General features: G+C 34.2%; 4 protein-coding genes across 5 annotated transcripts; 3 read left to right on the top strand and 1 right to left on the bottom strand.

Moving 5' to 3' along the window:
- The first annotated feature begins 1,442 nt into the window (after positions 1–1,442).
- Positions 1,443–7,119, top strand: LOC144841405 (signal recognition particle subunit SRP68-like). Of its 2 annotated transcripts, none has more exons than XM_078697728.1 (12): positions 1,443–1,574; positions 2,315–2,381; positions 2,476–2,589; positions 2,778–2,973; positions 3,191–3,273; positions 3,600–3,783; positions 3,944–4,183; positions 4,595–4,813; positions 4,992–5,086; positions 5,354–5,486; positions 5,594–5,672; positions 5,856–7,119. In XM_078697728.1, the coding sequence occupies exons 1-12, from the start codon at positions 1,511–1,513 to the stop codon at positions 6,140–6,142; spliced, it is 1,761 nt and encodes a 586-aa protein (XP_078553854.1). In that variant the 5' UTR covers positions 1,443–1,510; the 3' UTR covers positions 6,143–7,119. The 2 variants fall into 2 exon arrangements, with proteins under 2 accessions (XP_078553854.1, XP_078553855.1); XM_078697729.1 differs by having other exon boundaries at positions 1,497–1,550.
- An 82-nt stretch (positions 7,120–7,201) lies between these two features.
- On the top strand, positions 7,202–12,870 carry LOC144841406 (cytochrome b-c1 complex subunit 2, mitochondrial-like). The gene is made up of 11 exons (XM_078697731.1): positions 7,202–7,359; positions 8,022–8,243; positions 8,350–8,471; positions 8,680–8,804; positions 9,422–9,577; positions 9,989–10,078; positions 10,178–10,383; positions 10,572–10,652; positions 11,317–11,393; positions 11,634–11,787; positions 12,224–12,870. Exons 1-11 carry the CDS (start codon positions 7,309–7,311, stop codon positions 12,308–12,310), a joined length of 1,371 nt encoding a protein of 456 aa, XP_078553857.1. The 5' UTR covers positions 7,202–7,308; the 3' UTR covers positions 12,311–12,870.
- Positions 12,871–12,914: 44 nt separating this feature from the next.
- LOC144841407 (uncharacterized) lies at positions 12,915–14,967 on the bottom strand. The gene is made up of 4 exons (XM_078697732.1): positions 14,558–14,967; positions 14,096–14,247; positions 13,428–13,567; positions 12,915–13,274 (listed from the first exon to the last, which is right to left on the bottom strand). The coding sequence occupies exons 1-4, from the start codon at positions 14,761–14,763 to the stop codon at positions 13,125–13,127; spliced, it is 648 nt and encodes a 215-aa protein (XP_078553858.1). The 5' UTR covers positions 14,764–14,967; the 3' UTR covers positions 12,915–13,124.
- A 494-nt stretch (positions 14,968–15,461) lies between these two features.
- Positions 15,462–23,251, top strand: LOC144840264 (polycomb protein suz12-like). Its single transcript, XM_078696020.1, has 15 exons — positions 15,462–15,638; positions 16,413–16,459; positions 16,866–16,930; positions 17,022–17,090; positions 17,512–17,564; positions 17,782–17,855; positions 18,026–18,248; positions 18,508–18,704; positions 19,070–19,226; positions 19,365–19,597; positions 19,723–19,880; positions 20,002–20,094; positions 21,105–21,210; positions 21,525–21,604; positions 21,734–23,251. The coding sequence occupies exons 1-15, from the start codon at positions 15,539–15,541 to the stop codon at positions 22,002–22,004; spliced, it is 1,926 nt and encodes a 641-aa protein (XP_078552146.1). The 5' UTR covers positions 15,462–15,538; the 3' UTR covers positions 22,005–23,251.
- Positions 23,252–23,477: the final 226 nt, after the last annotated feature.

Genomic DNA, 23,477 nt, shown 5'->3' with positions numbered 1-23,477 from the left:
TATTCCTAACAATTCATAAAAAGAGGGAATTCTACATTCCGTAAACATGAGGCTGGCACTGCAATGTCGAGGCCTTTGCAACAACATTCTTAAACCATTATTGTAGCATACCTGGAGAGATCGCAAGGTACCTTGATTATAGTTGCACCATAATGTAGCACAATACATATTTACACAATATGTTCTAAATAAAACACATTTCACATTGATAGAACACATACTAAATTTTCTGACCAAGGAGTTGGCTCGGATACACAAAGATCTGTATTGCCGCTTTATATCAAACTCATCACATAAATCCAAGGATATAACATGACCAAGATATGTGGTTGAGTCAACATATTCTAAGCTTTTGCCATTAATGGTAATAATAGGTTTCAATTGAATCCTCCGTGACTTAGGACAGATTATTATACAAGATGATTTCTTAGCATTGTAAACAATATCATTTTTGGCCGCAAAGCATTCAGAAATTTTAATTAGATGTTGCAACCCTGATGCAGAAGGTGATATAAGCACCATGTCATCTGCATACGATAGGTTGTTAACTTTAATATTATTTAACTCACACCCTTCTTTGCTGTTGCTAAGCTTAATGATAAGATCATTTATATACATATTATACAGATGGGGAGACATCACTCCTCCCTGTCTAACACCATTTGGTACATGAAAGGGCTCCGAAAAGGATTTGCCCCATTTAACAATGAAACACTGAATATTATACCAAGCTTTTAGTACTCTAACAATTGGACATGGCGTATCATTAATAATTAATTTCTTAAAAAGTGACCAATGGTTCACCCTATCAAAGGCTTTAGAAGCATCGAGGTAGCATACATAGACAGGGCTACCATTACGATAGTAGTAATCAACTATTTGTTTAAAAACAAAAATACAAGTTTCTGTACCATGGTTAGATTTAAAGGCAAATTGTCTATCATCAGAAGTTACAGTATCACCAGATAATTCGATAAGAACATGTTCTAAAACCTTAGATATTACACAGGCTAGGGCAATCGGTCTATAATTATCCTTACTTGTAATGTCGCCTGACTTAGATTTTACGATAGGTACAAGAATGACATCAGTCATACCTATATCACTGTGCTCCTTCACTGGCGCCAAATTGGGTCCACTTGAGCACAGTGTATTAACATACGAAAAGATATTGAAACTTAAATGACTTTATTTCTATTTTATATCACTGTGCTCCACTGGCGCCAAATTGGATCCACTTGAGCACAGTGTATTAACATACGAAAAGATATTAAAATTTAGTGACTTTATTTCTATTTTATATCACTGTGCTACCCTGGTGCTAAATTGGGTCCACTTGAGCAGTTACCGTAGTACAATTTCTATTATTGAAGTTAATAAAGGCATAAATGGCGCTCCGTAGAGAAGTAGAGGATGCTCCAGTCGCCAGAATGACGCTCTGAATATACCTCCGTATTATATAGAAAGCCAACCTCTCGCCGGCCTAGGCCTAAGATACTCTGCTGGTAAAATGGAAGAAGACCTAACTTTGGAGGATTCGACGGCTCCCAGTAAATCTACTTATACTATTGAGAGTAAGTCATCCATTATATATATAGTTTTATTTGATGATATAGCCTTAACTTGTTTTGTATATATTATATTGAGAGAATTAATTAAGGAAACTTGTGTGCTCAATCTCAACCATATGTTCATTAAAATCATCGAGGAGGAGTTGTTCAATATAGCCTAGCCTCCTAATTTATAGGCCTAGTAGGCTAGGCTAGGCCACATGTCTAGACCTTGGCCTAGAGTAGTAGCCTAGAACTAAGCGATTATTTTTGTAGCGATTTGTTTTGGTCGCACATTTTGGACTGTGATAATAATGTAAATGTTATTCGCAATTTGAAATTGTGCAAAGATTTATTTTCCTCTTGATGCAAATCATTCAAATCATGCATAACATAATTAGGCCTTTAATTATTTCCTATTTTCCACTAGGCCTATACATATATTATAATTATACCATTTGAATTTTTAATCAACTAATCAAAACTGGGCTTATGTGCATCAAAAAGTAGAGGGCGATTTCCCCCTTTTCCCCACAGGACGTACTGACCCATGTTTTTTTTTTGTACAACATAATTTTTTTTAATGTTGTCTGGCAGTATGTACCGTACATTTAAATGGTTACCAAACTGACAAACACTCGCTTCTTTTGGTATACTATATTGTTAATGTACAATTTGTGAATAAATGTGTACATGAATTTATTTAAGCTGCTGATCACATATCATTGAACAGTTTAAATTGTTTATTGTTTGTTGCATTGTAGTTTTACAGATTCTTAAGGAAACCCAACAACAGCACGGCTTGCGTCATGGTGATTACCAAAGATACAGGTATGTAGTGTGTACACCGTTTGTATGCTCACGTTTTACTGTAAATGTAAATGTGTATTTACTGTACTAACCAACCAACATACTTTTTTTATAGAGGGTACTGTTCAAGACGATTGCGTAGAATGCGAAAATCTCTTAAATTTCTTCAAGGAAAGAGAAATAAGTTCATCAAACGTGAAATTACTGAAGAAATAGTTACAGATGTTCGGTAATTTCTTCTTTTTTTTTTCAATATTTGTCTCCCAGTAACAAGATTTTAAATAAATCAACATAATAATTTTCAATATTTATGCTGCTGCTACTGTAGAAGCTACGATTTTTGTCCTAAAACATTAACCAAATGCTACACATAATATTGATTGTATAAAACATATTATTTATGTATGTGTGCCTTAGGTTCCTCTATTTACCACTTATTCATTCGGAACGAGCATGGGGACATGCAATGCAACTGAAACAGGAAGCCAACACTGAACCAAGGAAACGATTTCATCTGACTGCTAGGCTATGTAAAGCTGTTAAGTATGCTGAGGAGCTAGAACTACTGTCACGTAGTGCAAAATGTGATGCCAGATCAAAGCTAGAAGCTCAAGTAAGTAATTAAACTATTGATGCTATTCTAAAGTGACATAAGTCTACATATCCAAACCTGTATATTAACAACCATAGCAAATGGTAAAGAAGTCTTCTTCTTCCCCGTCACACAAGTCCCACTATACAGTACCATCTGTAAATTTATTCTGAAAACACCTAGGTTCTTGTTTAAATGTTTTACTGTATGTTGCATTATTTTAAATGCTTGTTTGTAGGCATACCATGCCTGGATGCGAGGGACATTACTTTTTGAAAGAGAAAAATGGCAGGAATCGATAGAGGCTTTTACTACAGCTAAGTAAGTTTATTTATATCCTGATCACTTCCACATCTTCCAGTTTATCTCCAATTTATTGTTTGTATTGTTTTCAATAGTTGTGAAAGGAAGAGTCACCAGTTATGATTAGCCAATTGAGTCATCAAGCCCTAAAATAACAATTCTTTCAAGATTGTTACTTTTGATATACTGCAGTATGTTATAGATAAATTCTAAAAATAAAAGTTTTTACTTAGTATTCAGTGTTCTCCCCAGGCCTTTTTAGCGTCACTGTACCGTATCGTGATACTTGAGCTCAATCCTGGGGAGAACACTGAATATTTATAATTTATTTCTGCAAATCTTAGGACAATATATGAGAAACTAGCAGAAGCATTGAATGAAGAACAACGGGCAATTTATTTGCAACGAGTGGAAGAAATAGCACCAAACATCCGATACTGTGCATACAACATTGGAGATGAGACTGCTATTAATGACCTTATGCAAATGAGGGTCAAATCTGGAGGTGAAATGTCTTCTAATCTTGATGTAAGTACAGGTCAGGTAGAAATTATCAAAATCAAATGACATGTTGCTTTGAAGGCAGCAAGATAGTTCACACTTTAATTTGAATAATCTTGTACCAGTGTCAAATATTAAGACCAATTTTATGCTTCATTGAAATGATTTTCATTAACATCTTTTGTAGATCCTACTTGCTCAAACAAGAGAAAAGCAGGCTGCAACTTTAAGTGAGGTTACTTGGCGAGGCAGGACTGTTCCTGTAAAATCTGAGCAGATTCGAGGATTTTTCTTAAGCGTACAAGAAACTGACAAAGAAGTTACTGCCGCCCCTGATGTAGAGAGCAAGATCTCTGTGTATGAGAGTCTACTCATGGGATGTAAAGATGCTCTTCAAATACTTAGGGATGAACTAAAAGCAGATGGAGTAAGTCAATATTATCAATATAGGATGTAAAGATGGTCTTTAAATACTTAGGGATGAACTAAAAGTAGATGGAGTAAGTCAATATTATCAATATAGGATGTAAAGATGGTCTTTAAATACTTAGGGATGAACTAAAAGTAGATAGAGTAAATCAATGTTATCAATATAGGATGTAAAGATGGTCTTTAAATACCTAGGGATGAACTAAAAGTAGATGGAGTGTCAATATTATCAATATAGGATGTAAAGATGGTCTTTAAATACCTAGGGATGAACTAAATGTAGATGGAGTAAGTCAATATTATCAATATAGGATGTAAAGATGCTCTTCAAATACTTAGGGATGAACTAAAACTTAGTTAAACTGAACTTCAGTATGTATTTACCATGTGACCATTTTTTTTCTATTAGAATGCTAAGCAGCGAACTCAAAGAGCAGAGAGCCAGGTATCAGGAGTACAATACCTCTACACATATGTCACATATATACGACTCACAAAAACCATTGAGCGCAACATGCTATTAGCAGAGTCTCTTAAAGAAAACTTGGTTGGCAGTCAAACATTTACAGAGAATCGTAAAGTGACTAAGCCTCAAGACTTGATAAGGATCTATGACATCATCTTGCAGGTAATGTTTATGAACTATGGGTTAGTGTCAGGCTTTCAAAAGTATAACATATTCCCCATTCAATCAATGCAAAGCATTATGAAACAGTAATCTTTTATTCAATTAATCTGCTGCTTGATTCAAGGGCAGTCAAAGAGTTCTGATTTTTATAGATTTTCTTTGTACATTCATTTGTTAGAGTCTTGGTGAGTTACCATTGTTACCAGGTCTAGAAAACGATGAAGATATTCAACTAGAAGTAGAGGCTAAGACTTTAAAGTCTAAAGCATTTAGGTAAGTGAGTTAGGATAAAACAATTGTCATCACCACCATTCTCAATGAAGTATAGACATTTTACTTCCATTTCAAATTAATACTAGGATCCATTGCAATTAGTCTCATACTGAGCTTACTTAGTGGTTAAGGAGGCACCTAGAAACACCTGCTTGGGATCTTACATCCTAACAGCTTGTTTTGCAAATACCCAGACAATGCAATGTTAAAGATCTTGTAAATATGGATCTGGTTGAAAAATGGTAACGTTGTGTAATTTATTTACAGATGTTTCTATCTTGCACGATCGTACGCTTCTATAAAGAAATGGCGTGAGACATCTGCTCTTTATGAACAAGTGCTGACTTATATAAGTGGTGCTCTCGAGTTGTTTAAGAAAATTAGAACCAAGCCAACAGAGGTGAGTTGTATGCTTTATAATCTGGACTTATTTATCATTCTCAGTTTTCATAGTTGATTTAGAGCTTGTTTCAATACATTTATTTCAATTTATTAAATCTATTTTAGACTGATATAAAGGAACTTCATGAACTGCTAAATACTGTTAATGGACTCAAGTATTCTGCACATGCTTCTTCAATTTTAGGTAATTTTATAAAATCATATGTTCATTTGTTTAGCCTTCTAATTAAACACATAGTCAGTAGCCATACAACAAAAGGTATTAAAAGTTTCAATAGTCATTCCAATATCATATTCTATTGAGTGTTCCTAGTATTTGGTTCATTTTTTTGTTCAATCAATCATTCATTTTTGTGTCTATTTCTAGATACTGAGGCACCAATAGCTGGTATGACAAACCTAGAAATCTCAGACAATCGCCCATTGATACAGCGATTAGAAAAGTACCAAGAAGTTGAAAGTGTATCCTCAAAAAAGCCAAACCTGGTCACATTTCCACCAGATTTTAAACCCACCCCACAAAAGCCTGTCTTCTTTGATATTGCTCTTAACCATGTTGAGTTCCCATCTCTGGAAGAAATGCAAGAACAAAAGAAGGCAGGCGCTAGTATTGGAGGATTTTTAAGAGGATGGTGGGGAGGTGGAAAGAAATAGATTGATATATAAAACTGGAAGAATGAGCTAGCATTGAAGGATTTAATGGGGAATGTAGAACAAAATGTATCATTAAAAAACTGGCATTGGCAGATTTTTAAGATGGTGGAAATAAATGTTAAAATGTTTTAAAGGATTGGCAGTGAGGAGAACTATTTTAACAAGTATCCTCCAATCATCAGTTTATTTTTTTTTACATGCATTTCTCTGCCCTGTTGATATATAATGTCCATGAGTTTAAATTTTGTGAAATTTGTTTTTTTATGTCAACAAAGATTACTTTTCATCATGAATAAATGCATATTTTCTTAATTTTTAAGATGTTAAGTTGACCAACATACATTTTGCTTAAGTGTTTTGTTTTTTTCGTTATTAATGAAAACTTTTTTTTATATAAGAAATAGGCCACGCCTCCTAGGAAATAGACCACACCTCCTTCCTGACAAACTACTAGGCATATTAGCTCTGCAAATCAATTCACAGTTTTTGTAGTCATGTAATCATAGCGGCAAACTCAAAAGGTAGAGTTAGCAGTATATCAAATTGTTGGATTTTCTGTTTGTGCATTGATAATGTATTGTTATATACATCAAAGAAATTATACAAACAAATGATGAAGAAACATTAAAAGAAAGCAAGACAAAGATAACCTTTCTCTCTTGTATGTTTATCCCCCTCAATTTTAAGAAAACCGGTGTTTTATAAAAGGAAATTAGGACAAAATATAGAACATTATCTGTAAAGATGTTGATGCCTAGCCTGTTGTATTAGTCCAATCAAAGATTGTATAGTACTGCCTTTGGTCCAACTATGAAGTTGGACTAATCCGCCACTGCCAGGCTAGGTGGAGTTGTAGAGACAAACCCACATCTGGATAGTTTAAATTTTAACATTAACATAATTATAATATGTCATTCATTATTGTAATTGTTTTATGATGTGTACACATATTAAAATTAGTAATTATTATGCTTTTTTGTGTGGCTGGCCGCTGTTTGTATTTATAATTTTCTACTGTTTGAAGTACTGTAATGTCATGGGTCGCATGCCTCACTGATTCGCAATTTGCCAACACTTCATCCGGGGGCTTCACATCGCCGGCCATTTTCTTTCCTGCTGTTGCTCCTCTCACCACCGCACCGGCAAATTTGTTTCTTTTCGAGAAGATGTTGTCACGGTCCTGTTTAGTGTATAGGCCTATATCAAGAAACATACCGGTAAATTCTAGATTGTTGGCTTAGACCTAGCAGCCTCCTAGCTAGGCTAGGCCTATATCTCCTAGGCTAGGCCCACCACACCAGCCAGGCCTATACTACTGAAGCCTAATATAGTAATACTAGGCCTATAGGCCGGGCCTAGGCTATGTTGAATTAACTAATTAGCCTAGGCCCTAGGCCTAGTTACTCTAGCTAGCCGGCCGGGCCTAGCCTCCCGCCTCTCCCAGGCCGGTTAGGAGGGCCTATAGGCCTATATATACTTATCTAGACCTACTAGACTACTAGCTAGGCTAGCTAGCCTAGGCCTAGGCCTACTACTAGCTGGGCCTGGCCCTAGTAGTAGTATGCCTACCTAGCTAGTACTCTCTCTAGTCTCTAAGTAAGGCTACTAGTACAGCTAGCTAGAGCATAATAGCCTATGCCTACTAGCCTAGTAGGGCATAGGCTAACTTGTTTTACACAACTTACACAACACTGGCTGCATGCAGTCGATTAAGCTGCAAAACAAGGTATCAATGCACCGTCCAAGAAGTCTGCCTAGGCTAGAGTAGGCCCTATCGGCCTAGCATAGAGGGCCTAATAGTAGGCTACCATACCAAGCACATGCACTGACCATATCGATGATCGTGATCTGATAGCTTTATTCTTTTTTTGTATAACAGAAACGTTGTCAATCGGCTCAAGCTGCAACAGCTCAAACAGACCGGATCCCTCTACCAGCCCAAGATGCCCAAGTATCAAAACTAACCAGTGGACTTACCATTGCCTCACTTGAAAACTATTCACCAATTAGCAGAGTTGCAGTCATAGTCAATGCTGGCTCCAGATATGAAAGCACTAAAAATCTAGGTTCTTCTCACTGTTTAAGAGCATTTGCTAATCTAGTAGGTATACCATAAAAAAAGCTAGGTATACATTCATTCTGCTTATTCTGAAATTTCTTTTTACATGTAATACTTTTATTTTATTTAGTGTTTCTTCTTCTCTCAGACATGTACAGGTGCAAGTACATTCAGTATCACTAGAGGCCTTGAGGCTATTGGAGCAACGCTTGAAGCAACAACAACTCGTGATCATCTACTATACTCTATCAAATGCTTACGTGACAATGTGTACGTTGGTTTTTCTCAACTAATGCTTGTTCTAAGTTGAGCCAGACAAAAAGTTTTCTATAAAATTTGTGACTTTTCTTTGCATTAATTTAAGGACATTATTACTAAATAGAGTAGAAGCTCCCTAAATTCTATTCAGAAACGTACTCAAATTGATATTTTCCTTCTGCTGGTTTTTTTTTATTAATGATGTTATTGATATGTATAGAGATGTAGCTGTAAACTATTTAACAAGCATTGCTGGAGGTCAAGAGTTCAGAAGGTGGGAGGTCAACGACAGTAAATACAGAGTAGACCTTGATTTGGCCCTAGCTGACGTAAACCCTCAAATTGGTATGAGAAGACTGTATTTATTATATTGTTATGCATCTCAATTGACAAAACTAGCCCTTAGAATGTGGGGCATTATTCATATTGTTCTTTGAGCCATTACTATTTCATTGTTGTTTACAGATGACAATGAACTTAATCTGAATTATTTTTTGAAGAATGAAAGTCAAATTGTTGTTAAAAAATTAGGTATTGATTTTTATGTGTTAAAAGGACTTATTCCTTCTTTTAGTCTTGATGTATAATGTGTTATAGTTTAAGTAAATTTCACAAATTATCACTTTTGCTTATTATAGGATCATAAATATACAGGATTACAAATGTACATTGCCATAGTTGGCAGAACTAACCTTTGTAAAAGAACTCTGTCTGCTCTAACCCAGACCTTTGTGAAAGAACTCTGTCTGCTCTAACCCAGACCTTTGTGAAAGAACTGTCTGCTCTAACCCAGACCTTTGTGAAAGAACTCTGTCTGCTCTAACCCAGACCTTTGTGAAAGAACTCTGTCTGCTCTAACCCAGACCTTTGTGAAAGAACTCTGTCTGCTCTAACCCAGACCTTTGTGAAAGAACTCTGTCTGCTCTAACCAGAAACTTATTTATTTTTTAACTTTTTCTTAGATGTGATGGAGAAACTTCATGGCACAGCTTTTAGGGGCAATCTTGGAAATTCTTTGTTCTGCCCAAAATACATGCTAAATGATTTCACACCAGATCTACTCAAAGAATTTGTGGACACTCAATTCACTGCTGAGAATATGGCTCTTGTAGGGCTTGGTAAAGTTATTCCTTTCATCTTATTTATTTATTTCAAATCAGACCAACAACAAGTCAATACCACTAACAGGCTTGGCTGGTAAGAACCACAAAGATAAATATAATTATAAATGAAAAGAATGGAAGTAAGTAACTATTATAAAAATATCAACATTGAGAATTGTAAGAAAAAGTGAAACAAACAAATTGAATACACAACAGATAAACAAAATTAAAAACTAAACAAAGAATTAATACATTTATACAACATTATGTTAATGTGTAAGAACATCTTTGACATGGAGAATTGATTGACACAGACAATTTAAAAAATTGTAATTCTATACTCCTATAATTGTCAAGATATTCATCTTAACATTTGATAATGCTTACATCATATGTACATTGATGAGTAATTGATTTATTTTGTAGGGGTTGATCATGATACACTTAAGGCTATGGGTGAAAAGTTGTCTGTCAACCAAGGAAGTAAAGTTAATAATGTATCAAAATACTATGGCGGTGAGTTGATTTCATTATTTTTATTATTATAACTTTTTACAAATGTTTCAAGGGAAACAACATGACATATATAAGTGACATAAACAATTTTGTTGACAGGTACTGAGAGCAGAGTACAGAATAACAACAGCTTAGTTCATGCTGCTTTGGCTGTACAAGGAGCTGGAATCCACAGTGATGATGTACTTACACTCTCAGTCATGCAGTATTTAATAGGACCTCAACCTTTTATTAAATGGGGATCACACATGGCCACATCCAAGCTAAATCAAGCTGCGGCTAAAGTTACACAATCTCCATTTCATGTAAGTGTAAGGTGACATTCATGTCTAAATGTTTTCAAAGGTAATAACAAAGAGACGTCTAATATAAATATTTAGTAACAATTTTGATGATGGTTACTCAATGGTAGATATTTAGTGTGTGGATTACCCCATGTAACATACATGCTGTATAATAGTATTATACATTAAAATGTGTATTTGTTTTTCAGGCCAGCTGTGTGAACATGAGCTATGCTGACACTGGTTTATTTGGATTCTATGTACTTGGGCATGCCAGTGAAATGGAATCTGTAAGCATGGTTCATTTCAATTGTTAGGGTTAGGGTTAGGGTTGGATTCTATCTACTTGGGCATGCCAGTGAAATGGAATCTGTAAGCATGGTTCATTTCAATTGTTATTGTATATTATACAAATGGCTAATGTTTTGTATGTTGAATTAGGAGAATATCTTGAAAGATCTTGACAAGGTAGAGGACAGACTTTTGATGAATGAATGGTTAGTCAAAACATTCATTACAACACACCTAAACAGACTGTTAAAAAATAAACGTTATTAATCAGCTCCCATCAATGTCAAGACTAAAAGACAGACAGTACTCATATTTCTGCTATAGACATTTCATGTTGGTTTTCAAACAGTCACCAGCCTCAAGTTAAACAAAAATCCCACCCTCTACTTTATGTCTGATTTAATATCCCCACAAGTAGTCCCAGTATTGACTTTTGGTCTGGATGTATAGCTCTCTATTAGCTAGCCAGTTCAAAAGCTTACCAATGATTTTTATTCCTGAACCAAGGTCTCCCTGAGTATAGTCCCACCCCGCAAACCAATTTTGTGTTCTAAGGGACTGGGATTATAACAGAGGAAATATGGTAATTAGAACTTTACCCTACATATGATACAAAACGAACCAATCAGATAGTAAGGATACACTTTTCATAATTCTTGACAGGTGTTGAAAGCAACAATGGGACAGTTTGGTGGGTTAACAAAAGGCAATATTGATGAGAACGACTTCAAGAGAGCAAAGTAAGTTGTTGTATTATGTTATGTTTTATTAATGTATTTATACTATGTATATGTTATAATAATTTGTTATAGTAGTACTACCATATGTGTATGTTAATTTTTCCTCCTGGAGTAATAATTGCATAAAACTTATATTATGTATCACAACTGTATCATCATGACAATAAAAGTTCTGTATTCTGCATATTATATTCAATCTATTTGTTTATTCTACATAATGTTTTCCTTAAATTTCTTTAGAAATCAGTTAAAATCTTCTTTATTAATGAAGTGTGAGGATCAGGAGAGTTTATTGGAGTCTGTAGCAGTACAAAGCTTAAGTACAGGAGCATACCAACCAATTGAAAGTGTACTTGCTAAGATAGATAGCTTAAAACCACAAGATGCAGTTAATGTAAGTTGTATTTACTTGTTTTGTGAGATCTATATGTTTGAAGCTATTAGACTCTCATCTATATTACATGGTATAGGATTTATTATTAAACTGGGTTAAGGAGGAATTGATATGTGTATCAAACAAGTAATATGCTAGTGATAGCAGCAACAGTGGCTATTAGGCTCTCATCTATACTACATAGTATAGGATTTATTATTAAACTGGGTTAAGGAGGAATTGATATGTGTATGAAACAAGTAATATGCTAGTGATAGCAGCAACAGTGGCTATTAGGCTCTCATCTATATTACATAGTATAGGATGTATTATAAAACTGGGTTAAGGAGGAATTGATATGTGTATGAAACAAGTAATATGCTAGTGATAGCAGCAACATTGGCTTTATTTTTTCAATAGTAAGTTATTAAAGACTATATGTTTTGTTTTTTAACAGGTAGCAAAGAAAGTTTTCAACAGTAAACCTGTGATGGCTGTCAATGGTGATTTAGTAAACACACCATATTTGGATGAACTATTATAGACCGCAATTTTACATCACAATTTTTAACAACACAGAGATCATATATATTTACCCCTGTTATTGATTGTAACTTAGGATCGTGGTGAAACTACTATTTTGACCCCTACAGCTTACCATAGTTTGATGTCTTGTTTGTGTTCCTTTAAACATTGTACACATTAATTCAGAAATAACATTTGAGATTTTATCTAACAAGTTTTTTTTGTTCTTGTTGGTAACAATCATAAAAGTATATAATGCAGTCGTTTAATAATACAGTTGCTGTTTGGTTCTTGTTGGAATAAGAATAAAAGTATATAATGCAGTCGTTAATAATACAGTTGCTGTTTGGTTCTTGTTGGAATAAGAATAAAAGTATATAATGCAGTCATTTAATAATACAGTTGCTGTTTGGTTCTTGTTGGAATAAGAATAAAAGGATAGAATGCAGTCGTTTAATAATACAGTTGCTGTTTGGTTCTTGTTGGAATAAGAATAAAAGGATAGAATTTATGAATAGAGTTTCTTGTTTTTCCATTTAGTTCTTTATCTTACAATAAATGCATGTAAATGCCAGCTGATTTGTGCCATATGCCGTATTTTAATTGTTATGCTTTGAGCAACAGTCTATAAAAATGAAACGCAGCCAGTCATTTCTTATGTTGATTTTATTATTCATTGGTTATTTATCAAGTGTGTGTACGTCACAAAGAAAAACGCAATGTTGTTTGGCCATCATTGAAGAATAGGAAACATTTTAAAAGAAATCATTTAATAATACCAAATTATGTGGTTACATTTGCATGGCGTTTCACTTAATATTCTGCTGAACATGTTACAATTCGTCGTGTTTTGGGCCACTGAATTCCTCCCATGATACCTCTCCATTACCGTCCCTGTCATCTCTTTCTAAAGCTTCTTTTGTCATCTTCTTGTTTAATTCCTCATCCGTAAATATACCCTCGGACATGATGAAAGCGGACATCTATACAAATGAAAGAACGTGAATATAGCTACTATTAAGGCTCATTTGAATCAGCTGATTTCATTTATAAAGCTGCCATTGTATCTTTGGATTATATTGTACATTTTAAAGAAATTCTAAATTTAACTAGATGGGTTGGATATAACTACTTACTTCTTTAAATGATATAACCTTGTCGTTGTTTGCATCGATCATTCTGAATGTATTTGGCATTCCATGTCGCCAGTTAGGTTTGAACTCAATCATCTCCACATCAAATATTACGGTTGCTCCCGGTGCTACCTTGCCGCCGTCTTAAAAGAAATATTTTAAATCGCTGGTTACAATATTTATTATAATTCGTACGGTATGTTATGCAAATATCGTGAATAGTTGTAGCCTACTAATTAAGGTTTATTTTCTAGCTTCCTTTTTAATTGATGCGACAGTCTATCTTCGTGGGTTGTTATCCATCAATCTATTTTAAATAACATTATCTATTTACGATTATTTATCTAGTCACTTAGACCTGCCAGACGTAGCTTTGTTGTGAAATCCCACGATAAAGCGTCATGCACCGCAACCAGGTTTAGGAGGCTACATGCAAAGATAACACCACTTCTTCTTTCAGCACCAACAAGGGTGAACGGGCACGAGACCCGTATTAATGTGTCTATCTTATAAGCCTACTGTCCAGAAAATAGATTGTTTGTGATGAGAATAATGTACAAATTCCCTTCCTATCGGACGTAAATTCCAGGGATGGGCCTATTAGGCCTACTATATATAGGACTGCATGCTTTGTGTTTTTGCATGACGTCGGCGGATCTAATAGAACGCACCTTTTCCTTGTTCACCATAAGCAAGACTCGATGGTACTGTTAATCTTCGTTTTTCACCAGTGCACATGTCTACCATCCCGTAATCCCAACCTTTCACTACTTCTTGCAAACCAAGCGGAAACTCGATTGGTTCAGAGTCTTCATTTACTCGACTAGAGGATAGAATACATTCAAATGTAATCAGAAATACATCGTATATCTTATGCATAAGTTGTGCTGCTGTTAATGTCAAAAACCGTGAATATTTACTAGTTTGATCAAATCCAAGTGTTACTTGTTTGTTGTATTGTTTTATGTTTCAAACCTGTAACGGTAGAAGTGGCGGTAATTATCGTTGTTGGTTTTGAATGAATAATAATAAAAATAAAATACAATCGAAAGAGAATCGCATTTAGGCCCTATACCATATTCATTACAATTTATGTGCCGAATCAAATAATATTGTGTGTTGATTATACTTACCTGGTGTCAAAGACTGTCCCGTCCTCTAACCGTCCTGTGTAATGAATAAGCACCATGTCCCCATGACTCGCTGTTTTCTTGCAGTCATCTGGTCTGAACGTCACCTCGATCTTTAATTCGTCGGGGATTTTAATCGACTCTGTTGTTTGTGAAGAGTAACATGAGTAAAAAGTAAACAGAAGGAAAAGGGACGCACTAAAAACCATGATAATCACTCGGTGAAGGAGGCACGTTGTAGTACAGAGATGAGAGAATTGAAGCTTTTATTCGGAGGCGACGGGTTCTTATCTCGTTAAAGCAGATGGCCAGAATCACATCTGATAATGTGCACAATGTATACGTGTACATGACCAGGACCGGCCCACATATGCTCACATCTGAGTCAGCGCCGTTTAATTAATTAAATAGAAACCACACACACATACGCACCACCATCCGGAGAACACCATGCAGATGATACTTAGTATCATTTGCATAAATATAGAAAAAAACATATTTAGCTATTTATTAATAAGCCTTTTAGCAATATAATTTCCGCCTCATATTTTGTTAAATTGTCTACATATCGCTTGGTCCGCTCGCATATTGAGTTGCGCATGGCATGTGCGCCGCTAAGTGGGCTTAAATTGTCATGGGTTGACATGGTGTTTTATTTTCATTTTATTTCATGATTTATGCATTTTTTCAGTATTTACATAACAAAAAACTGAAATTTGGTCAACCTAAGTGAATTAATCACTAGCTGATTTTATACACGGAGCTACCCTTTAACCATCGTCAGCAGTGTGATCACACACACAACAATAAAGAGATAAAGATCTTTGGGTTTTCCCGCCTCAACGTTGGTGGCGCACCTCCCAGTTGTAAAGACTCAAATTTGATTGACGATCGTGTGTGTGTGAGAGAGGAGAGAGAGCCTAGCTAGGCTGAGAGCCCGAGAAAGTAGGCTTTTTATCAACTCAAAACCACATTTTTTACGATATGGCTCCTCACAAACAATCATCTGTTCGGTGTAGTCCTAAGAAACTAAAAAATGAAGAAATAGAAGCGGATCATGAACTATTCCTTCAGGCATTTAAAAGTAAGTGTTATTTAAATTTGTCACACGGTCGTTTGTTGATGTTGGGTTCTTTTAATATTATTAATAAATAAGCCTACTTAGGCCTAGAGGCTAGGCCAGTAGTGGTAGGTAGCCTAGCTAGGCCGACGAAGCATGTTGAACATCACTTTTTGACTACTCTACCTAGGCGTAGGCTAGGGCAGCAATTCGGCACTAGGTGTGTGAACTCGACCCCAACAACCAAGTCAACTTGGTCTCAATAAAACCCATCGATGCCATTTTTAAAAATTTGTTTTTACTTTATATATCCGGAACATACATATCTTCTTTCTTGAACATCGTCTTTTCTCACCATTTTCCAAGACTCAAAAAGAGGGATATGTTTTTGTTCAGTTTTTTTTTTATGGCCGGAGGCCCGAGTGGGAGGACTGTAAGTAGGCATTCATTGCCTATCAATTGTCGTTAGAATGTTTGGCGCTACATTTACGACTCATTCATAGGATAGCCACCACAGCGTTTGTTTTGTTTTGAGGGCCGGAGGCCTGAGTATTAGAGAGAGCCGGCCGGAGGCCTGAGTATTAGAGAGAGCCGGCCAGAGGCCTGGTATTAGAGAGAGCCGGCCGGAGGCCTGGTATTAGAGAGAGCCGGCCGGAGGCCTGAGTATTAGAGAGAGCCGTCCGGAGGCCTGAGTATTAGAGAGAGCCGGCCAGAGGCCCAATTGTCTCATGGATTTAGAGCAGACATGGATCAAACTTAGTTTTATTAGAACACATATATATATATATTTTTTTGTAGAACCTACTCAAATATATCGGTTCCTAAGAACACGCAACCTCATTGCTGTAAGTATAAATCATTAATAATTCATATATTTATCTTTACATTATGTCCCTTAAGTTGTTTTAATGCTACACCGAACATTTCAATTCTTTCACTCAAATTAAACATTCCATATATAAAATACAAACAAATTTAACAACTCGCAATAAGCAAAAAGAGGGAAAAGAAGAACACACAAAAAAAACAATGTGCAATTTAATAGATATTCAGTACATGATTCACTGATGTGTGAATAGGTAATCTAGCCTTATGAATTGGGTGGATCAACTTGGTACTCTTATGGTAACTAACAAAAAATAACAATGTGCCCACTTTCTTTTCCCAAAAGTCCATAACCATTTTTTATTAGATTTTCCTTCATGTTTATGACCTTTTAAAAAAATTTTTACATTAATTTCTTTTTGTCAGCCGGTATTTTTACACAGATCACTGACCTACCTCAAGAAACGAAATTCCAGAGATAATAAAAGAAGGTGAGACAAATCAGTAAAATAAAATAATTTTGTGATAGAAAAAAACAATTCCTCAATCTGGCATTTCATGAATTTTGTTTATGTGTTTTAGGAAAGTTAAACATGTTGATGACATTTTAAAAACAGTAGAAGAAAAGCATTCAGAAAATCATAAAGATAAGTAAGTGCATTTTGAATTAAGATAAGTAAGTGCATTCTGAATTAAGATAAGTAAGTGCATTCTGAATTAATAATGCTTGATAAACAAGTACATTCTGAGTTCTCTATGGCCTCATGAGTGAGTAAGTAAGTAAGTAAGTAAGTAACCATAGCTATAATATTAATTACAGTACTTGCTTGATAAGTAAGAACATTCTTTTTAATTAGTGGCCTAATAGTTCATTATTTTAGATTGTCCTGATAAGTAAGTACATTTTCTATAATAGTGGGCTATTGAAAACAAAGTACATTCCCTATAATAAGTGCATTTACAATGACTCCCTGACATGTTTATGTCTACAGCATAATTATGTTTGCCTACAGATTTACTATACAGTATGTGAAATCAAAGTATAATTTGGTGAGGGGTTTTTTTTCTTCAGATTTTTAGGAGATTTTTTGGAGCTGAAATTTGGTGGATTTTTCCCAAATGATGGTATGTTGCACATATTTTGCACTAATTTGTGATACATTTCAGTATAAAGGGATAGTCAGTTTTTTAATTAACACATATTTTACAAAAACTGTATAACAAATGTAAGCAGCATTGAGTGTTTTAATATGTTGTTTGTAGTTTCAAACTCTGCTGTATATCTAATTGAATTATAGTATTTAAGTCACAAACTGATCAATATGAATATTTTATTTTGTAGTTCCAATTCTTTCCCAAGAAAATTGTGCCACTCTTGAAATATCTCTAATTAAAATTTGTCACAAACGTAGAAAGGTGAGTTGTTTCATAGAACCAGATAGACTAGCATTCTATTACTATACAAAGCTTTAAACTTTATTGTCTACCATCATACATACTTTAAATTTTATCTATTATTTATATTATTAAATAATAATAATAATTTGATAATAATTTTTGTGAATGAGTTTTTTCCGTTTCTGCAGGATACTTCACCATATGAACCCATACAAGTAGGAAGATGCCGTGTACCGATTGACCCAGCTGACCTTTCCACTGAGTTGCATTCCACAATATCCATAAACAGCCAGCTTTTGGACTCCACCAATGGCCACACTCCTAACTCATATGTGCTACATTTTAAAGTCCATTTCCAAATTTTGACCACAGAAAAACTATGCAATTATGTTTCTGAAGAGTGTTCTCTGGGTAATTACAATTATTAACTGTACTGTATAATTGTTGTTGAAACTAGGCTATGTAAGATAAGAAAATATTTATTGGTCCATCATAAAATATGTTAAATGTTAAAAAATGGCGTACACATACAAAAATACATATAAAAAATATAAATATAAAAAGAAAACATGTACTTACAAATAGGCGAACTGGATACGTTCATTAATGTTAGTTCTAAACCACCATTGACAACTTTCAGTTTTACATTTACATTTTTTTTTTTTTTTAGATGAAACACCAAATAAACGTAGACGTCCCTCGCGTTCACAAGACACAACCGAAAACATAACATATACCTCAGAGCTAGCCGTTCTTGATAAGTATGGTCGATGTCAACTAACTCCAGCTAAGTATGAACTTGTCTTCCAAGAAACCAAAGTTAAAGGAACCAAAAATGCATCATGGGAAACAATTATGGAAGGCAAAGTATGAAATAATTTATTATCATTTCATGTTTGTATATGTACATTTGTAGTGGGCTTAGTGGGTATGTGTAAGCTTGATAGGGTAAACACAAAGGTTCTGAAATATAGTTTTAGTATGACTTTCCAGGACTTTATTTATTCTATTTATAATAATCATTTGACTCAACATTGGAAATATCTAATCTGTTCAAAGCCACTCACAAAGTTCTCGTCTCAAAACACATTCAAAAAAAGTTTTTTCTTATTAAGAATAGGAACTTGTGGATGAGAACAAAATATTCTGGGAAAAAATTAGTTTAAATGCAAATTTAATGTTATAATCTAGTTTTTACAAATACTTGATTCTAATCATTTCTTTATACACAGAATGTTCAACCTTTTGAGCTGATCAACAAAGGCCCCGTTCTTAAATTCCATACTGTTTGGCACCGGGAACAAAATGGAGTTTTAAATGGCTCTACAAACATACCAAATGGTTTAAACCATTTTTCATCAGTTGAAGATGATGAAGAAGATATAACAGGTAATGCGAGAAAACGAGAAAAGAAATACTTAACAGAGCATGCTATCCTACATACTACTGTATTAGATCTTTTTTACTTTTAAACTTTAGGCAATATTTATATGTTTATATTAATATCACTATTATTACTATTCAAAGCAATAAAAAATAAGGAAGCAGTAGTAGAGAAACTTGGTAAAGATCTCAAAATGGTTTCTGAGAAAAGAAAACATAGAGTATTTTACCAATTCCTGTATAACAATAATACAAAGCAACAAACAGAAGCTAGAGAAAATATGCATTGTCCATGGTGTTCACTCAATTGTATGGAGCTGTATGGCCTGCTTAAACATCTTACTCTCTGTCACAGTAGATTTAACTTTACATATATTGTAAGTATACACTTTTGGTTTTTTAAAAATTAATTAATGAAAATTAAGACATTATCAAAATAGACATTGAATATTTATTTTAATATGGTAAATCGTTCACTTGTAATTTTGTACTTTTCTTATAGCCATGTGAATCAAACACACGCATAGATGTAACATTAAATGAGCATTTTGATGGGTCATATGCCGGTAATCCTCAGAACCTTACTTCACACGCTGGCTATGCATTCAGTCGTAATGGGCCATGCCGTAGAACACCGGTCACTCAAATACTAGTTATGAAGTAAATATGCCATATTATTCAAACACACTGACATAAATAGTAATTTGTAATTCTAAATAGTAGACAGGTGTTTTGTTTCATATATCAACTACCAACTGGCTTTTGTTATTTTTGTTCTTAGACGCCAAAGAAAAGCACCAACCCTCAATGAATTCCTAGAAGGTGAGGACCGTGACCTTGTCAGTCATCGTCCTTTTGTCTCGGGTCATAATAGGTAAGGAACTGCGGTTTTTTCCCTATTTTTTTTACATAGATAATAATATGTATTTAGGTGTATTTTCCAAAATGCATAAATGTTTAAAAAATGGAAAATGAATTTGATTATTTTATATGAGGCTTTCTGCAGGGCTTGTTTTCAATTCTTGTATATACCATATTTATGTACAGTACACTGATTCAGTTGATGCCATTCCTTGCTGCTATGTATATACCATATTTATGTACAGTACACTGATTCAGTTGATGCCATTCCTTGCTGCTATGTATATACCATATTTATGTACAGTACACTGATTCAGTTGATGCCATTCCTTGCTGCTATGTATATACCATATTTATGTACAGTACACTGATTCAGTTGATGCCATTCCTTGCTGCTATGTATATACCATATTTATGTACAGTACACTGATTCAGTTGATGCCATTCCTTGCTGCTATGTATATACCATATTTATGTACAGTACACTGATTCAGTTGATGCCATTCCTTGCTGCTATGTATATACCATATTTATGTACAGTACACTGATTCAGTTGATGCCATTCCTTGCTGCTATGTATATACCATATTTATGTACAGTACACTGATTCAGTTGATGCCATTCCTTGCTGCTATGTATATACCATATTTATGTACAGTACACTGATTCAGTTGATGCCATTCCTTGCTGCTATGTATATACCATATTTATGTACAGTACACTGATTCAGTTGATGCCATTCCTTGCTGCTATGTATATACCATATTTATGTACAGTACACTGATTCAGTTGATGCCATTCCTTGCTGCTATGTATATACCATATTTATGTACAGTACACTGATTCAGTTGATGCCATTCCTTGCTGCTATGTATATACCATATTTATGTACAGTACACTGATTCAGTTGATGCCATTCCTTGCTATGTATATATAACCATCTTTCATAATGTAAGCTTTAATCTTTGGCATATTTTTAGTAACTTACAAATCTCTAAATGACACAAGCACTTTTTGTTTTAGAGTTTATCATCACACACATACCTTACAACCTCTCACACCGCAAGAAATGGATATTGATAGTGAGGATGAAATTGACCCATCATGGCTGAAAGAACGTACAAGCATGGTAAGTCTGCCTCTATTATAACCTAGGCTACTGCAATTTGGGCTCAAAGTTTGAAATAATGTAACAAATCTAAGTAAAATATTAATGTTTTATGTGTGTCTTAGTGAGTATTGATTGAATTTTATCAAATACTTACAGTACATCAGACAAATTAACTTGAGTTCACGATCGGTCAAACAACCCCTAAACCAGTGGCGTCATACACAAGTCAAGTTTTTCTTGGCGTACCATGTTTCCCGATCGAGATGGTGAAAGCTCTCTAGTTACTTTCAACAGAATCATTTATATTCATTTGGTTTTTTTTTTGTAATTAGATGATTGATGAATTTACTGATGTTAATGAAGGTGAAAAAGAATTGATGAAATTATGGAATGTGCATGTTCTTAAAAATAAGTAAGTTTGCGTTTTATTCAACACTTTAAAGGCCAGAAATCTCTTTATTTGGTAACCCATAACTTGCCGCCCAAGACAGAAATTACTTTTTTGGGGGTTTTAATCATTTTAAATACTTGTTTTCATCAGTTTTATGTCAGACAGTTTGATACCAAGAGCATGTAGAATGTTTGTACAGGATCATGGACCAGAACTGGTTAAGCTAAACTTAAAGAGTAACTTTTTACTCCATATGGTGAATTTATTTGACTTCAGCCTTATCCAACCACCACTTATATCCAGTATTATGGCTGATCTGGATAAATTTGAAGAATCTGCTGCCAAAGAAACATCTATTCCCACAGAACAGATGACCTTTGACACACCTGGGTGTAGCCAGCTAAAAGTAGTTAATGATTGAGTAAGTATTCTGAACTTTAACCTCAAAGTTCCTCGGAAAATAATCAAAAAAATAACAAGAACACATTATTGAGAATCATTAGGAGATTGATATGTGGTGTGGATGTTTTTTTTCATTTTTATCATGATTTTTAATTTTATTCCTGAAATATTATATATCATTTTTATTTCATTTGTAATGATTATTGATTTATTTTTGTAGCATTTGATTTCTTGCTACTTGTGTAGCATAATATGTCTGGTGGATGTGTATATCTTGCTACTATTTTAATAGATAAACTCAATTTATATGAAATTTCTTATACAGTAGCTCTATTCCTCAGATGAATTTGATAGACTACAATTGTGCATGTTTTGCATTGCATTTGTTGCAGTTGTTGAAGTGTATGTTGTTGAGCCACTTCACTGCAGAGCCACATCACATACCCACTACACATACAGTCTGTGTTATTGTAGGCCACTTTCTATTCTAAATATGAAAATAGGGACTCACTTTAGCTACTGTTCTTGGGCTCCTATTTAAAGCAAACATTTTACAAAAAGCATGTTCACATAATCATTTTGTAATTCTAATTTAAGACCAAAATATCACTGAAATGTTGTATTCACATTGAGGAAACCTTTATTTTTGTGCGGTAACTATGCAACAAAATAGAATGATTGTAAGCTGTATGTAAAATAGAGAGATGTAAATATTGTAAATTCTTTACCAACCAGGCACATATATTTTGCAGAAATAATACATTTTTTATGACAATCTGTTATTTTGCTTTATATGTTTAATCGTATAGCGTGCTGAGAAACATGTAATCTCGTAGGTAGTTAGTACAAATTGATGCACACAATTTGTTTCTTTTGTATAAAAATAAAGTAAAAAGGCAAAAAAGGAGAGTAGAAATCATTTTGTATGAACCTTTTGTAAATTGTTTATATGATTGTTAATTACCACTTTAACATTGAGTATTATTAGTTATTCATTTGAACTCAAATATTGTGAGTGAATATTACTTTCAAAAATAGGGCTCTAAACACTGCCTTAAATGTAAGCTGCTGCTATTATGACACTTTGAAGGAACTTGAACGTCATATTATGTTCTAACACTTTTAAGTCGCAGAAATATTTGTTGAGTGGATGTTTAATTCTAAATAAATATTGTACATCACTATATAATAGACCAATATATTCTAAATATAATTTTCACTTAAATAATACTTTTGATTTGATAAATTATACTGCATGTTTTTAAAGTGGTGGGATGACGCATTCTGTATCTGTTATGGTTTCTATGCATGCAATAGGTTGTCCTGTTTGCATGTTGTATTGCGGGTTGTAGTAAGTGTTGAGAGAGCACTGTACAAGATGGGGAACTTCATCATAGCAGACGTAGAACTGAGAGCAGTCATTCTCATTGACGTAATGATGTTGGTCCGGTTGGCCAACACACGCTACAAAATAAAATGTATATTAAAAATA

This window comes from Antedon bifida, chromosome 4 (assembly GCF_963402885.1).
Source record: "Antedon bifida chromosome 4, ecAntBifi1.1, whole genome shotgun sequence".
NCBI classification, from domain to species: Eukaryota; Metazoa; Echinodermata; class Crinoidea; order Comatulida; family Antedonidae; genus Antedon; species Antedon bifida.
This window is presented reverse-complemented; position numbering and strand designations above follow the sequence as displayed.